Source organism: Sebastes umbrosus, chromosome 18, assembly GCF_015220745.1.
Source record: "Sebastes umbrosus isolate fSebUmb1 chromosome 18, fSebUmb1.pri, whole genome shotgun sequence".
Taxonomy (NCBI): Eukaryota; Metazoa; Chordata; class Actinopteri; order Perciformes; family Sebastidae; genus Sebastes; species Sebastes umbrosus.
Genome location: NC_051286.1, coordinates 19,124,877 through 19,141,721, shown reverse-complemented (window position 1 = coordinate 19,141,721; position 16,845 = coordinate 19,124,877). Strand labels below are relative to the sequence as shown.

The 16,845-nt window shown below is 42.0% G+C and overlaps 1 protein-coding gene across 2 annotated transcripts in view; it reads right to left on the bottom strand.

Annotated features, from left to right (window-relative positions):
* Positions 1 to 772: 772 nt before the first annotated feature.
* The window catches only part of mapkbp1 (mitogen-activated protein kinase binding protein 1), a 31,179-nt gene continuing 15,106 nt past the window's right edge, over positions 773 to 16,845 (bottom strand). The window contains exons 16-34 of one of the 2 annotated variants that reach the window (XM_037750376.1): positions 13,958 to 14,079; positions 13,808 to 13,883; positions 13,605 to 13,716; positions 12,955 to 13,018; positions 12,486 to 12,599; positions 12,204 to 12,361; positions 11,934 to 11,971; positions 10,144 to 10,344; positions 9,912 to 10,057; positions 9,631 to 9,770; positions 8,608 to 8,811; positions 6,660 to 6,726; positions 5,096 to 5,251; positions 4,429 to 4,604; positions 3,518 to 4,090; positions 2,739 to 2,820; positions 2,566 to 2,654; positions 1,574 to 1,659; positions 773 to 1,193 (exon numbers count right to left, since the gene is read on the bottom strand). In XM_037750376.1, the coding sequence (XP_037606304.1) occupies positions 954 to 1,193; positions 1,574 to 1,659; positions 2,566 to 2,654; positions 2,739 to 2,820; positions 3,518 to 4,090; positions 4,429 to 4,604; positions 5,096 to 5,251; positions 6,660 to 6,726; positions 8,608 to 8,811; positions 9,631 to 9,770; positions 9,912 to 10,057; positions 10,144 to 10,344; positions 11,934 to 11,971; positions 12,204 to 12,361; positions 12,486 to 12,599; positions 12,955 to 13,018; positions 13,605 to 13,716; positions 13,808 to 13,883; positions 13,958 to 14,079 (2,844 nt within the window). In that variant the 3' untranslated portion in view covers positions 773 to 953. The remainder of the gene's footprint in view (positions 1,194 to 1,573; positions 1,660 to 2,565; positions 2,655 to 2,738; positions 2,821 to 3,517; positions 4,091 to 4,428; positions 4,605 to 5,095; positions 5,252 to 6,659; positions 6,727 to 8,607; positions 8,812 to 9,630; positions 9,771 to 9,911; positions 10,058 to 10,143; positions 10,345 to 11,933; positions 11,972 to 12,203; positions 12,362 to 12,485; positions 12,600 to 12,954; positions 13,019 to 13,604; positions 13,717 to 13,807; positions 13,884 to 13,957; positions 14,080 to 16,845) is intronic. The other variant, XM_037750377.1, reaches the window with a different exon arrangement.

Sequence of the window (16,845 nt, the reverse complement as noted above, 5' to 3'; positions counted from 1 at the left end):
GCACAATAGTCATGAAATGTCAACCCGTTCTCATTTCCAGGGCGTCAAATACAGAGTCTTTGTCACGGCCATCGGCGTTCGATACCGCCAAAAAAAAAAAAAAATTCACGAAGCCGGATCATGAGCCGGATCGCCACCAAAAACTAATGGGTTGTTCATTGTGCCACACCCCACCCCTCCAAAAAATGTCATTCAAATCCATTGCGAACTTTTGGAGTAATCCTGCAAACGGACAAACCAACAAACTAACAAATAAACAAACAAACCAACAATCAAAATAAAACAACAAACAACATACAAACCAACGCTGGTGAAAACATAACCTCCTTCCTAGGCCTTCGGCCTCGGCGGAGGTAACTATAGTGTTTTTGATGCCGAAAATAAAGTGAGGCCAAGTGGCGGTACGTAACGAGATGGGATGAGAACGTGTTGCACATTTCCATGAAAATTGCTGAGTGCATTCATATCACCCAAGAACATAAACCTTTTAGATTTTAATAGCCCAATGTTTCTTGCTTTAATATCACCCTAAGGACATATTTAACATTTTTATTCGTAGAGCCTTACTACCGGCAAGGCTCTGATCTTTCAAGATCAAGACATCTTTTGATTACCTGTGCTCTTCGTGTAACTCCATCATCTTTGTCCTTCTGGTGTCTCCCTTCATGATAATTATGATTTATTACACTTACAGTATGAAAGTTGATTTTAAAAAGTAGAAAACAGAAAAAGAAGAGTTATGGCAACTTGAAAAATAAGGAAACCTTTCGTACCTGTGCATAATACTCAGCATTCATTTCTTTCAGCTTCTCCAAATATAATGACATCTCATCTGCATTCAGTCCATAAATAAAGTTTCAAAAGATCTCTGCAAATAACAAGAGTGTGATTCACAGTACTACCGTGTGTGTGCGTGTGTCTGACTGTGTGTACATACACATCAGTCCATCTCCTCACGTCTTGGTGTCGAGTCTCCTCTCCACAGACTTCAGCAGCAGCTCGGCGTACTGCTCCAGCAGAGCCAGGGCCTTCTCTCCTTCACCTTTGACCCCGTGGTCCACTCGGGGCCCTTCACACTGTGAGACGGGGTGAGGCAGAGAGTCCAGCTCAGTCTTGACCGTGAACAGGGCCCCTGACAGGATGCTCCTCATTTCTTGCTGGTCTTCACTGGGTTCTTGGCCGCTTTGTAGCATCTGGTGTTAATGAATACGTACATATGAAAAACAGGCAGGAAGGCCGTCTGTCGGTGTCGCTCCCTGATTGATCTGCTCATCAGATTATAGGGAAAACTCCACGTGTGCAAACAACGTTTAGGTTACTAAGACAATGAAAAGCAGCACATTCTCACATTTTAGACAGCGGAACCAGCAAATAATTTTCCTTTTTGTCCAATTTATGATAATAAGAGGAATATGAGAGTGGCAGCATTAACAGGCATGTAATATGTGAGAAATGATCTTTATCTTTTCCCCTTTTATCTTCCCTATCCCTCTTTCTGATATATTTTCCTTCCGGGCTCTCTTGACCTTCACACACTCTTTACACACACACATACAGACACACACTTACTGACCGTAGTATAGAGCATGGCAGTTTTCCTCAGACTGTTGTGAAGCTCCGTAACAGCCTGCCTACAAGTTTCCAAGGTGATGGAGTGATCTGCAGAAAGAGAGAGAGAGAGAGAGAGAGAAACTCTTTCATGTACAGCGCAGCATGTTGCAAATCCGAGTGTTCACAAAGACGCACAGACTGTACAGCGTCTGCACACATTATCGAGCGAAGTAGGCGCACAGTAAACGTTGAGCAAAAGGTTGGAGAACAAGAAAAAAACTTGGTAGCAGAAAAGAAACTATAGAAAAAAAAAAGAACAGACGAGGAGGCTGCTGAACAAAGCCAGAGAGCAGGAGCTGTGTGAGCCGTGGAACTGAGAACAACGATTTCACAGCTTATATCCTCCGGCAAAAAACACAGTGGTAGGTACAAATGTGGACTGGATATCACTTAATGGCATTTATGGTTTCTGTGTTCTCAAAATTGAAATGAAATGAAATCTGTTTGCCTTTGTGAGGCAGTTATCATCCACAGAACAGCAGGCATGGAAGCGTGAAGAACAGGATGAAGAAGTTATTTTAAGATTCATCTCAGCATTTGGACTCTATTAGACACTTTTATTGACTGAGGATGTGAGCAATGTGAGGGGAAAACAATCTGTAGTGGCGCTTCAGTTAACTCAGGCTCTACATATATATCGGCTATTTTTGATATGTCAAGTGTTCAAGTGGAATATATGAAGCCGGTTGCCAAGTTTTGTTTTCCTCAACAAACAGATCTCAAAATCAACCAGAAGAGTAGATATTCAAACGTCCCCTTCATCTGTGGACTCACCCGTGTAATCACAGTGTTGACAGCAGGACGGCACAGAGACAGACGGAGGGACGGGAGACAGACAATCAGACTGACAGACAGGCCAGAAGGCAGAGGGCGAGCAGTGTGAAGAGATGCAGTGATGGAGAGGAGGAACGGTAGCGACAGACAGGTTGATAAAAGAGCTCTGGGAAGCCAGACCTGGATGGGGATCTGAGCTCGTTGTGTGGGTCTGTTCGGGCACCAGAGGGCACTCTTTGGCCACGGCCACCTGTAACGGCTCCTTGGCACTGGGAAAGAAATGTGTATCAGTTTTAAAAAACGTCTCATAGAAAATGCAGCAAAATGTTTTTGAAGTGGTGTTAAAAATGTACCTCTCTGAAACAGAGTCTCTCTTCTGCCTCACTGGTAGTGAACTTGGCAAAGTAGGATCCAAAGACATGTTCCTGCCCGGTGCTGATAACAACAAGATAAACACAAAATCACACACAGGTAATCTGCTTTTTAGTTCCTTAAGGCTGGCACACACTAAAAGATTTTTCAAATCTTAACAGATTTTGAAAATGTGAGACACCACACACATAAGGACAGTTTTGTTCCTATAGTGTGTATTGAGCACTACTGCACTATTGTACTACTTTGTACTAAAAATTCACAAAGGATGGATGAAGTCATGTAGACACGTTAAATAAACACTCATGTCGTTGCCACAAATCAACAAGTTGATCCTCAGCTTATGAGGTCCATCTTACTACTACTTTATACTTTGCATTTTGCATTAGCTCATGCAGTGATTGTCCTTCCGCTTCAGTCAGCTTGGTTCTCAATAAGCTATCATTCTTTCACACGTCACTGCGTCATCGGTTGTCCCCGGGATTCCCCACACACAACAGGGCATCCGATCGTAAATATTGAAGATGATGATATTTACGATTTGAGATCGGTGCGCCCAGGATGGACTTTCGAGCCAATCGGGGGATGTAAAAAACACTCTTAACATACCTCACACTACAGGAATAACTGGAAAGATCATCTTTAGAACTATCAAAAAATCTGGGCTTTATTGCCGATTGTCGGGAGGGGGGGAATCGGCCCCGAAATTGGCTTGTGCGTTTATGTGTCACATCTACAGTATATGGCTGGGCTGTCTAACCTCTGTTTCCTGGAGTAGGTGTGACGTCGGTAGGAGTGGAAGCCCTCGGCATCGCCTCCAGGCAGAGGCTGCGGCGAGGACTGAGTTGCTGTTTGGGAAGCGGGATGCGGGAGGGCTGAAACTGGGTGGGTGAAACTGCAGCTGTGGGATGGGGAGGAGTTGGGGAGGGACTGTTTGGTAGAGGACATGTTAAGGGGGGTGATGTTGATGTGACAGTAGAGGGGAAAGCGGCGACAGGAGACGAGGAGAGCAGGGGAGGTTCGACCTCCAGCTCCCCACATGACCTCCTGCTCCTGAGGAAGGAGGGGGAGAGAGGTGGAGTCAGGAGCACATCTCCCAACGAGGTGGAGCGGCTGCTTTTGGCCATGGAGCTGGCAGTGGGGTTCATGTACGAGTGGGGGGGCTTGAGTTTGGGGCTGTCCCAGGGCAGAGGGGAACGGGGAGACTGGGGGGACCCGGAGGAGGGGGAAGAAAAGTGGAAGGAAGGCTTGGGAGTGTCCTGATCCAGGGAAAGATGCTGAGGTCTCTTGCGCATCTCCCTTCGGTCACTAGAGGGCACAGGGGAGCGAGGAGCTGGAGAGAAAATGGAGAAGTGGAGATTTGTTTTGAGTAAATCGAAGTGCATTTAATTATGTTGTGTCAAATTGTTAGGACTTAACTGGATAATTTTTATTTTTACATCATATATAGTTATTATTGCCAATTCCAGGTTATTATCCAAAGTCAGAGTAGTTTATTTGGGATATTTCACATTAGATCCCCGTGCAGATTATGTTTAAATTCACTCATGAGGCAGTTAAACTGTCTCACAATGTGCACCTAATGGAGCTCACTGAATAATCTGACCCAATTATTACAGAAATGGCAGCAAATCTATAGTAATAAATTAACAAAACGATGATGAAACGTACGGTCTGAGGCCAGGTCCTGGGCAGAGTGTGATTTCTGTAAACACGTCCCACTGTCCAGCAGCTGCGGAGCTTTGGACGGAGGGCTGGACAGCCGCCACAGGTGGAACCCTGAAGTCTTCGTCTTCTTCTGGGGTCTAAGTGTCGGAGCACAGTCTCTCTCTGGAGCATCTGCCCTGCTGAGAGGCAACACAGCAGCTTTAAGATCAGTTGGCACACAATAATTCAGTCACAAAAATGGCAAAAACAAGCCAAAATAATTTGTAGATTTTATGTTTTCATTTTCCTTTGTGTTTGTGCTACATTTTGGCTCCACTGTAGTAAGTTATTCATTTATTTGCACATGCATAATTACTTTAGATGAGAAATCGGTTTCTCCCTGCTCTTGTTTATCCTTATCCATTATTAATCTGTAAATAACAGCATGATTTTCTAGTGTATTATGTAAACATAATAGCCTAGTTTGACCTCAGGAATCTCCGGTTTTGTCAAGTATAATTTTGTATTCCATCCATGTGGATTTATTGATGTTTTAGAATCATATATTTATGCAAACAGAGTAGCTTTTTTGATCTTTTGTATTCATGATTCATTAATCCAAGTCTGCCAAAGCAGCACTTGTCTAAAAATAAACCCCAGTGGCTCCTACTAGTCCGTGTTTTCTTCTTACTTTGGCCCCTCGATCATGCCAGGGGACACGGGGGTCTTGTCTTCCGTGTTTCTGCTCTGGCTATCTTCCATCAAGGGCCGCACTTTTGACACAGGGGGCTTGGCAGAGTGGCTGCCTTGTTCCTTTCCATGCACTTTGGCAAACAGAGATATGCCCCTACACAGAGAGAAGGCATTACAGGGTCAGAGGGAGCAGGGGAGTCAAATACACCATATACTATATGGGAAGTACACGCTTATTCGCTTTCTTGCAGAGAGTGAGATAAGAAGACCACAACATGCTGATGGATTTTACAATTTACATGCTAATTACTGAGCTTTAAAGGTGTTGGTAGGTGGATTTTTCTAAATTTGGACTAGTCTGACTCACCGGATGTAGACTGTGGGTATAAGTCTGACATTGGCCGCAGCATTCTCCTCCTTTTCTGCTACCTGAGCTATCTAATTTGCAACGCGCCGTCGCTGCATCCTGAGTTTAGTGCCGCCCAAGACAATTGTGATTGGCTTAAAGAAATACAAACAAGCCAGAGTGTTTTTCCCCCCATAGCAGAATGATATCAGGGTTAGAAATTAGCACTAGCCACCAGCCAAATGCTGGTGAAATATGCAAGTTGCTACTAGATTTGCTTCAGCGGCCAAAAAAATCAAAGGTAATCTATTTAGTGGCTGGTATGTTTTAGAAACAACCAGCCACAGTGGCAGGTGTAAAAAAAAAAAGGTAATTTCCAAACCCTGAAGATAATGTGTGGAGGCAGACCTTTGGCTTTTGGGTCTGGCTATGCAAGACTACATTTAGACAGCTTAGCACAAAGACTGGAAACGAAGAAACAGCTAGCCGGCCTTGTCTATGAGTACCAAAATCTGCCTACCAACACCACCACCAACAACGCACTAATTAACATGTTATTATCTTATTTGTTTCATCTGTACAAAAAAGTGTAAACACAATTTTACAGGGGGGTTATGTGCTGGACTATTTCTTGGCCAGGAGCAGTTGCCAAGCAACCAGCAGAGACTCCATGAAGTTAGTGGTCAAGAAATACTCTGGCACATATACCACCCAGTAAAATTGTTTGTTTTTACACTTCAGTTTTTGTACAGATTTAACAAACTAGATATAACATGTTAGTTAGTGAGCTTTGGAGCGGTTTTCCTGTGTCCAGTCTTTGTGATAAGCGAAGCTAAGATAACCGGCTGCTGGTCGTCGCTTCATATTTAGCACACAGACGTGACAAGGGTTTCCATCTCGTCATGTAACTCTGCAAGAGAGTGAATAGCATGTTTCTCAAATGTTAAAAGTATTCTTTATATAATACAGTGTCCTACAGTTAAATGTCTCGCTGCACATTCATTCTTAAAGCAAATAGAGTAAAAACTTCCAAGGATGAAAAACAATCTTCCTACACACAGAATTACCCGAACATAGATAACAATGTCATTTCAAACTGACAGCTTGGCTGCATCGGGAGGGTACACAGATGGTTTAGCAGAGCAGTGTGCGTGATTCCACATGGGCTTGTAATTATAGCTGTGAATCCACACTGGTCTGAAGTGGTCAACAGTACCTGTTATTATGTCCTCTGGCCAGGAAGCGTGAAGACATACTGAGCCGAGGGACTCTGCTCTGCTCAGCTGTGGACAGACATCAAGCGTTAGGAAAAAAACAAAACAAAAAGGAAAATGGAGACAGTGGCAGAGAGAGGAGACCAACACACAGTGACACAGAGAGAAAGAGAAAGAGAAACTGAGAGGCTAATCAATATCGTTTGCATGTGAGTGGTGAGGTCATTTAAAGGAATAGTTCAACATTTTGGGAATTAAGTGTATTCATTTTCTTGCCGAGTTAGATGGAAAGTCTTACGGCCGGGACACACTGGTTGCATGAGCAGTACTTGACGGTTGCCCCGCTGAACTGCTGCGATTCTCACGCGTGTTGTGTCCACCCCGGCAGTGTTTCTGCAGCTGTCAGCCCTTTCTTTCTACATAGTTTGCCTTTCATAATGGCCATTACATGTCATTATAAGTGCTATTTGTATTTATTTTAGACAATAAAAGGTTAAGAAGCTTATGCTCATTTATAAATAATAATAATAATATTAATCCACGATTAAAAGCCGGTACTCTAATAGGGAGATAGAATAGGATGATGACTGAATTGTACACAGATTTGTTTTAATTGATTATATGTATATGTGTTTTTGTATGTGTATATACTGCGTGTGCATATATGTGTATGTATGTATATATGTACAATATACATATGTATATATAAATAGATTTTTATTTTATTTTATTGTTTTTAATTAATTTTTTTTACTTGTGTATATTCTTTTTACTTATTTATCTATTTTTTTTGTATATAATGTTTTTCCTGTATCTATACTGCCTTATTTTATATTAATATTAAGTTTTCTTGAGTTTCTTTGTACCGAGAATGTTATTATTGGGGACGTTTGTGAATGTTGTTTCAAAATGAACAAAAAACAATAAATATAATATTGAAAAAAAAAAGCCGGTACTCTATTCATTTATGGAGCCGTGAAAGTCACTGCATTTTCCACAACACTGTCTTGCAAATATTTCAGAATAAAAACCCAGTGTTAATAAATGAAGGAATTGTCCAAGGGAAAAACACCACAGCGTTTTTTTTTCTGAGACAGAAACAGGAAGTGTTGAGTTAAAAATAAATAATCTTCATGTCTGTGACATATTCTACAGGTAGGGACTTCGAAACTGGAGTAACGTTGCTGGCATGATGTCAATCATACCACCAAAAAAAGTCAATTTCACTGTCTTTTTTTTGCTGTAAACTGTTCCAGGCACACAGAAAAAATTGACGTGACCTTGAATCTCTCGGATCTCAGCAGACACTCAGCCGAGCAGCGCCTGAGCCACTCTGCTCTAACCTGTTAATATGGGCGCAGAAATAAAAAAACAAGAGGTTCCGTGATGCACACACCCAGCTCTCTGTGGCCCAGCCGTTATATCTGCAGCCAGGAGACCTAGATTAGCACAAAGACTGGAAACGGGAAAACCGCTAGTCCAGGTCTGTCCGAAGGGTAAAATATCTACTTACCAGCACCTCTAAAGCTGACTACTTACTAACTACTACTAACACATCATATCTTGTTTGTTTAATCTGGACAAAAAGTGAAGTGTAAAAAGCAAGCTGTGTTTTCACAGTGGTTCATGTGCCGGACTATGTCTTTGGCGGGCGTAGTGACCTTCTGGAGCCACCATGAGTTTGCCAATCTGGTCAGCCAAGATAAGACAAGAAGAAAGGTGGTAGGTGGATTTTTCTTCTTAGACAGATCCAGGTTTTGTTTCCTCCTGCTTATAGTCTTTATGCAAAGCTAAAAAAAACATCTCCAGGCTGTAGCTTCATATTTAACCTACAGATATGATAGCGGTATTAATCTTCTCAACTAACTCAGCAAGAAAGAGAATAAGCGTTTTCCCCAAAATGTCGAACTATTTTTTTAAAGTAGCATGTGAGTGTTTGGCCTCTCCTACCCGTGCTGCTGCTGCTGCTGCTCTCCTCCAATGTCTCAAAGTTCTGCTTGATGAAATCTTCTTGACTGACGTCAGCCCTGTCAGTCACTGTCCTCAGAGCCTCATCCATACTCGTCAGTTCTGAACTTTGCTCATCTTCCTCCTTCCTCTCGTCATTCTCCTCATCAGAGCTGTCCTCGCTCAGGGACTCCACATCTGCAGAGTCTAGAAGTGCAAAGAAGAAAAATGTCAGAGAGAAAACAACCCTCCTTGACCTTGGTACCTCTACAGGTAGGTACCAGATAATCCTTAACAAATGAGCAGCCAGAACACTCAGGCTTATGTGGTAGTATTATCTGACACATTTCTATCAGGTCTGAAACTGAAAGAAAAATCCCAGCCTCTGTGTGCTCAAATCCCTCTCTGAGGGGAATCAGCTTTACTGTATGTTAAAAAGATATCACGGCTTTCATGTACATTTTAGCTTTTCATTTTAAATCCAGCACTTGACATACTTTGAGAATGCATTTATAGCTTGAAACAGAAATGTAGACAGATAGAGATACTGAAATACAGCATACAAGTGTGACTTTGATATCTGTTTAAAATTCCACATTAGTCTGTTTTAGTCAAGCTCACTCTGCTATTGAAGAAAAAGAGTGAAAAACCTTCACTGAAAGCAGCTATGTGTAGAAATGTTTTATGATTTTAGCATCTTAAATTAAAAACTTAATTAAATTAAGTGTCGTTTTTGTATGAATGAAGATGGTACAATCCTGGTGAAATTTGTTCAATCTTGGCAAAAAGAGAAACATGCATTGATGTCTGCCACAGTATCTTTTCTGATAGTACCACTAGGGGGTGCTAAAGTCAGAAATGTACAAGTTGTACACCTACAGAAGTGGCTTCTGTCTTCGCTTCTTGTACTCTTGTGTTTTCATTCAAGCAAAAGTAAATTATTAAAAGAAACTTTATGTCACTCATTATTGTGCATTGCTTGAACCGTTTTGGACTTTTATTGTTGTCACCAGAGTAAAACCTCACCATCCAGGACAGGATCCGGGCTGGACTCCCTGCTGTCGTATCCCAGAGAGCAAGCGCTGTCCAGGCTGCGGCTTTCCTTGCTCTCACTGCGGATCCTTCGCCCTTGCATCCTGCAGTGCTGCTCCTTCACCATGTAATCACTGACGTATGAAAGCAAAGAGAGGTTGGAAACAATGAGGAACAGGGGCGGAGGGATACATTAAACCAAGAATAGAAAAGCACTTTTGTTCTCTTTCGGTGTCATTGTGAACACTGGAGTGAAAGCATGTGTGGGGATTTACCCGCCCTGCAGACTTGCATCGCCCTCATCCTCCTCGGGGTACAGCACGGCTCCATCGGCCCCCCTGATGCCCTTGGATGGGTGCGAGGACAGCCAGTCAGCATGTGGCCAGGCCCGATGCCTCTTGGCTCTCTCCTCCGACTGCAGCTGCAGAAAAATGAGGTGACTTAGCACAGTGCAATTACACACACATGGATCCTCTTTCTCTCTCTTACACATAGATCCACGCATACCACTGGCTCCTGGAGGCTGAACATGCTCCGTCTCTCTCGGTCATGAGGGGAGCAGTTGGGGTTTTTCTTGGGAGCAAAGGTCTCCAGCTGCCTTAGGTCCAGCATGGATTTCACCTTCAGCTCCATGGAGCCCATACGATGAGACCAGCGCCTCCGAGGACGTTTAGAGGGGTCGGGTGTGACCTGGCTGATGACTCCGTGCTAGAGAGGATATACAGAAGATGTACAAGTTGACACGACTTCTCTTGTAAAAGACATGAATGAAGTAGAATTACCGCCTAGTGTGTGTAAAGTTGCAGTTTACATCCATGCGTGTCCAAAATGTCATCACTTCATCATTTTATCCTGTTAAAGACATTTCTGTGAAATTGTCATAATTAGCATATGAATGCTTGAGTTATGGCCAAAAAACGTTTTTAGAGGTCACAGTGACCTTGACCTTTGACCACCAAAATCTAATCAGTTCATCCTCGAGTCTAGGACTGATCCGAATGCTTCGAAGCTTTGACCGTTGCCATGGTAATCAACCTCCAAATCAGTATTTGAATGCTTTGTTTTTTTATAAGTATGTCATAATAATATATAAATCCCAAATTAGGCCATGAAATAAAGAATAATCCCACGACATTATTCATATTCATATCATTCATATTATTATTAGTTATTCTCAGACGGATGTCGCTGTTTGTTATGTGTAGAGGTACTTGTGTGTACTGTACAGTAGTGCAGCAGCAGCACTGTCCAAGTGGATGTTTGTGCCAGATGTAATACAATTCTCTCCAGGGGTTCCTGAGATATCGCTTTCATGAGAATGGGATGGCCGTAAGGTCACAGTGACCTTGACCTTTGATCTAAATTATAATCAGTTTGAGTCCAAGTGGATGTTTGTGCCAAATTTGAAAAAAAATTCCCTCCAAGCGTCCCTGAGATATCGCGTTCACGACAATGGTCCGGACAGACGGACAGTCAACCCCAGAACATAATACCTCCGGCCACGGCTGTCGCCGGCGCAGAGGCATAAAAATGTCATCCAGCAGTTCTGGAAATTAATGTTGACAAGTACTAAAAGTGACAATTTACTACAGTTGTTCACATCTTAGATGACGTTGTGTGATCTAGTTTTTAGTAGCCACACATTGGATTTCACATATTCCTTTTATCACTTTTAAGACTCAGCAGGGTATCCCCCCCGCCCCTCCCCCAGTACATCACAGAGGATTTAATCTCATGTGTGGTGGAGTGAAGCCCGAGATCCTTAAGCTACTTCAGTCCTTCTGAAGTACTGAGAGAAAAATAAAAGAGACAGTAGACTGGAGTAGCAGCTGAATGGTTCATTAACTGTCCATTCTACATACGTAAAGCTTGTACCGATTGTTACATCTGTTACTAAAAACTATGACGTGTTTGTCAGGAACTGAATTAAGGGGAATGATGATACTGTACTTTACTTTCCATAAATGGGATGTACTTAGGATGAAATAATAATAATAATAAAACATGTTCAAGTAGAAGATGCCCTTCGAAACATGTAGAAAAAGAGCATTCATCACACTCTTCACACTTTGTTGTCTATCATTCAATCATCATCACTCTTTAGAAAATACATTTCCTGCCCAGTATATTTCTATGGGAATGACGAGATAGAAAAATGATTGGATGGTGCAATGAAAATGGTCTTCACATTAAATGTTTCTATTACAAAAGCATTAAAAAAAAGCATTTCCAATGTTTGGTATTTAATTGAAACTGAAAAAAAAAAGTTGCTTCACATTGAATATATAACCACCAACCTTTGCCAGCTCCCAGTCCTGTCCTTCATCTGAGCCACCTGTTGTATGAAAGAAACACAATAATCACACGCTTCAAAATAATGAAATAATACTTGTTTGATGTCTTTTATCAAAAGCTGCACTCCGCAGAGAGAATAAAGGTCAGGATTACAGATGGCAGATTCTCTTCAACGCAAGTGGTTCCACCTAAATGCACCAACATGTAGTCACCTGGCTTAGAGTCAGCAGCACTGTGTTTGTTGTCTCATTCAGCTCATAATCAGACAGTACCTGTGTCCTCGTCTCCATGGCTGCTGTCAGAGGATGTATTGACTGCGACGTCTTCAGGGTCGTTGGGGTCGTCGTTCTCTGCTGCGTCCTCCTCCTCATGCTCACGGTCGCTGTCAGAGGACAGACCAGCCAGAGTGGGGGCGCTGTACACCTCTCGCCTAGGATCAGAGTGTCAGACAATATGAAGAGTGTGAGTGTTCTGGCAGTCTTTATACTTCATCATCAGGTTTATGGATTGAATGTAACCAATGAAAGGTGGTAAAAGGTGGCGTGTGTCGTCACCTGAGACCGGGGGTCTTGTTGCAGAATGGTGTGTTTGGATTTTGTCGGAGTTGGCAGAGCCTCTCTCTCATGCTGATTGTCAGTTCGGGAGCCAGTCGCCACACAAAGATACAGCTGGGAGATAAAAGCATTCAGGCATTAAAAATTCAACGTTTCATTTCAGCTCGACTATTGAGGAAACTGTCTGCAAACACATTTCCCCACTCATTTCCTCTGGCAGCAGAGGCTGAAGATGATTTTAATTTGCGGCTCCAATCCTGGTTATCTACAGTAGTTTTTATTCTAGTGCGCTATTCATATTTGGATGTCTCCTTGTTATTAGGTCTTTCATTTTAAATATAGAACTAATGCTTGTTATCTTTTTTAGAAATACAACTGAATTATAATATTCTAAACGCTGGATTGTCTCCAATAAGTGAATCTAAGGGAGCCACTAGTAGGACCACACACACACAGGACCGTTACTCACCTGTCCCCTGACACAGAAATCAGATGCTTGCAGTCGTTGGTGAACTTCATCCCGGTCACAATCTCTGCAAAACCAAAAATATATGGCAAAGATAGTTATATCATGGCTCCTGGCAGTTGACCCTTTGCTAAGAGCTACCATAGAGCCCACACTGTCCCTAACTGCACTCCCTGCAAAATCATCTAATTTTTAGAAAAACAAAAAAGAGATTTCAGAGAGAAGCAGACAGAAAATTCTACAATATGTTAAACTGATTCAGCAGCGAAAACAGAATAAAAAGATAAAGATAGAAGCTAAAGACTACAGATCAGTGTAAATGTGAACCACCATGTCACCTGGCAACAACACTACTGTTCCAGCAAAGCCGGGTACGTCTTTATTCACTGTTGCAATCATTAAAAATCAAAAGCAGGCTGTGTATACATTCAGTATACCTGCAGTATAGTAGTATATATAGTATATAGTATAGTACTACTGTATTAAGCCAATGCTACGCTATGATTGGTCAGTCTGAGTTCGAGGAGCGGGACTAAGCGAAGGGTCAATTGTAGGTGATAGATTCCCTGCTGCTATAAAAGTGTAATTTACTCACAGCTCAGGTTGACAACATAACATTTGTGCATGTGAGGTGTAGGTGTGTGTTCTGTTACCAGAGTGTCCGCCCATAGTGGCGACACACTCCCCGGTGAAGAAGTCAAAGATGCTGATGTTTTTATCGGAGCAGCTTGTGGCCACGTATTGACCTGACGGATCGAGCTGGACCTGCCAGGACAGAAGACAAAAGAGTTAATACATACCGTATGTACTGTATATAGGGAGGGAACGGCATGTGGAGTACGGACTGTGATGTTACCCTGAGCAGACTGCCGTCCTCACTCAGCGATCCCTTGTAGAGTTTCTTCTGCTTGCCGCTGCTGATGTTGAAAATCCTGCAGTCAGAAGGAAAAAAATGTTGTTTCCCATTGCTAACTTCGTGGACCTTCAAAAACACACGCACACTCACCTGATGCAGCGGTCCTGACAGCCGACAGCAGCGTACTTGCAGGTGGGGTCTACACTCATGTCATGCAGCGTGGCCTTCCTCACCATGTGGTGAGAACGCCTGAACTCTGTTCCTCTGTCAGTCTGCGAAACAAAAAGAAACACTGTCAGGTAGAAATTTTGCCTTCGGCACAGTGATACAGTCCGTTGCACAAAAACAACTTCTCAAACATAAGAGACATTTGACATTGACAACACGGCAGTTTAAAAAAAAGAACATGTAGTATTAAAGTGCTAAAATGCTTGAGTATTTATTGCACATTGCTCTGTTGCACTAAGATTTCGCGTTAGGAGTTCAGCAGCTTGATGGAGGCTGGAACAAACGATAGCTTTCAAGTGGTTTGATTTGAACTTTTGGCACACAAAGTCTTCTTCCTGATGGCTGAGGTTTATATTTATTCAGAGAAGAGATGATGTTAAGAGTCCGCAATGATTTTTGTTGCTTGTTTCATAACTGCCTGCTCGTACAGGCTCTACATGGACTCATTGTCTTTCTTCCCTATTACCTTCATAGCTGCTTTTGTGCATGCTGGCAAGCCTCCTTTTTCAGTTGCACTGTTAGGTTGCCAAACCATGCTGTAATTCCATATCTAATGATGCTCTCTGCCCGGTAGAACATCAGCATGATCTGGCTGCTTACTCCATACAGCCTCAATCACCTTAGAAAGTAAACTCACTGCTCTGCTGTAGCCTCTTGAACAGATTATCAATGCGTGTTTTCCAGCAAAGAAAAAGAAAGATCTGTACGAGATTGTCTGGTTTTTCATTGACCACTGGCTCATGGTTGGTCACTTGCCTCGGGTCAAGGACACATCTCCTGTGTGTCGGTGGCACTTAAAATGAGATGGTTACTGTCACTCCACATGATGAAGGTAAACAGGAGGTCTGTGCTGAGAAGGAAGGCTGCTGTAGCTTTAGCAATAGAGTACAAAAAATACAAAATACAGCATTTCAAACGCAAGCTATGATACCAAAGTCACATAATCTGAAAATGACAGCTTACCGCTTCATATTTGAATTGGTATAGGCCTACAGTTATTCTACTGGGCGTGTCATTCTGTTTCAGCATCTTTTATGGATTCACATATTGAAATCATCTAAATGATTAACATTGTTTGGAAAGAAAGTAGCAAACTTGACCTATGCCTTCAGATATCTAAAAGTCGCAGAGATCAGTTTAAATCAATATAAATATGTGCATCTTAAAAGTGGATATATGAAAGGCTAAACATTAAGTATTTTTCCTCAGTTAAAGTTTGGCGGAATGAATACTAGGGCCATAGAAAAAAATCAGTGTCTGCGCATCCAATCATGGTCAAAAAAGACAACTGTGGTTCATTTAGAAACCTTGAAAACACAGAGCTCGACAGCAGGCTGCATGAAAGATGCTCATTTACGTTCTCCGTGGAGCACAGGCCTGTCACAACAAGTTTCTTAAATGAACACGCCATAAATGTCTGGATGCTGAGGAGAGGTTTTACTGAAGACTAACAAGCCATTGTTTATTGGGCTCTACAAAACGTAACTGCAGTGGCCTGAATCGTGTATGAAGATTACGAAGAATGTTGTAACTTATGCAACTCTGACCGAACACGAAATTGTCCCAGTGACCCAGAAGCAAATCTAGAGGAAAGCATGCAGCAGGATGTCTCCTTTAGCATACAACCTGTAGTCCAAATCCTCCTCCTGTGGTACACGCTGTAGAAGCTAAATAGATTGTGTTGCTGCCGTGCTCCACAGTGAGTCATTAGTGTGAGGAATTAATTCATTAATAATTAATTTTAGTCAAAAAGCAATGAAGCAGCAAAGAATGCTGAACCAAGATTAGCTCCCTATTGTGTCTTTTTATGGCAAGAAATAATTATGAGATTTTTTTTGGGAAATGATTCTTGGTTAAGCAAGTAACTCTGTTGTATAATTAGAGTGTTCCTCTGTAGCAACATTAAGCAGTAAGTCAGGAGAAACCAGGCATTTTACAGTGATGTAAAAATAGCTGCAGCATAAGACAGACTTCAATTGTGTATAGCTTTTTATGAAATGTTGTAATGTCATGTGATTATGACAAAAAAACTTAAAAGAATAGTTTGACATTTTGGTAAATACGAGAGTTAGATGAGAAGATCAATACTGCTCTCTAATGTCTGTACGGTAAATATGTAGCGAGTGCAGTAACGCCTCATTTACACACAGTTTTGTTTTGTGTCCATAAATCCGTGTACGGATTACCACCCCAGTGTTCAACGCAAGCAAATCATCTAACATTGGTAGCATGCCAGCTGTGTAACATAGATTGCATATAGTGGTTCATACGTCTTTTGACAAAATCGTTCACAGAACTGCTATATATGCCGTGAAGCTTTTCACTTATTAAAAAAGAAATAGAGCTGTATAACATTCATCAAACAGTTTATTAATTTGTTAATTCCACAGGAAGTTCCTGTGGCACACAGTGCATAAGGTCTGTCCGTCATCTGCTGAATTTTCAACGTACTAAAGGCAAATTATGGAGAGAAAAAAATAAAAAACGTAAGGAGGAGTTTCGCAAACACATCGGAAATCACAAAAGTTCCCATAGGAATGAATGAACTTCCGCTTGACTCACATACGTACAAAGACTTATGTGGAAACGAAGCGTAGCTGAAAATCACTGTCATATACTTAAACTAGAACTATATTACTTGTTGAGTAATACATTTATTATTTAAAGGAATAGTTGGAATAAACAAACAACATTTAACGTGTTAATTATCGAGCTTTAGAGATGCTTGTAGGCGGATTTTGCTATCTTTGGACAGAGCCAGGCTAGCTGTTTCCCCCTGTTTCCAGTCTTTGTGCTAAGCTAAGCTAACT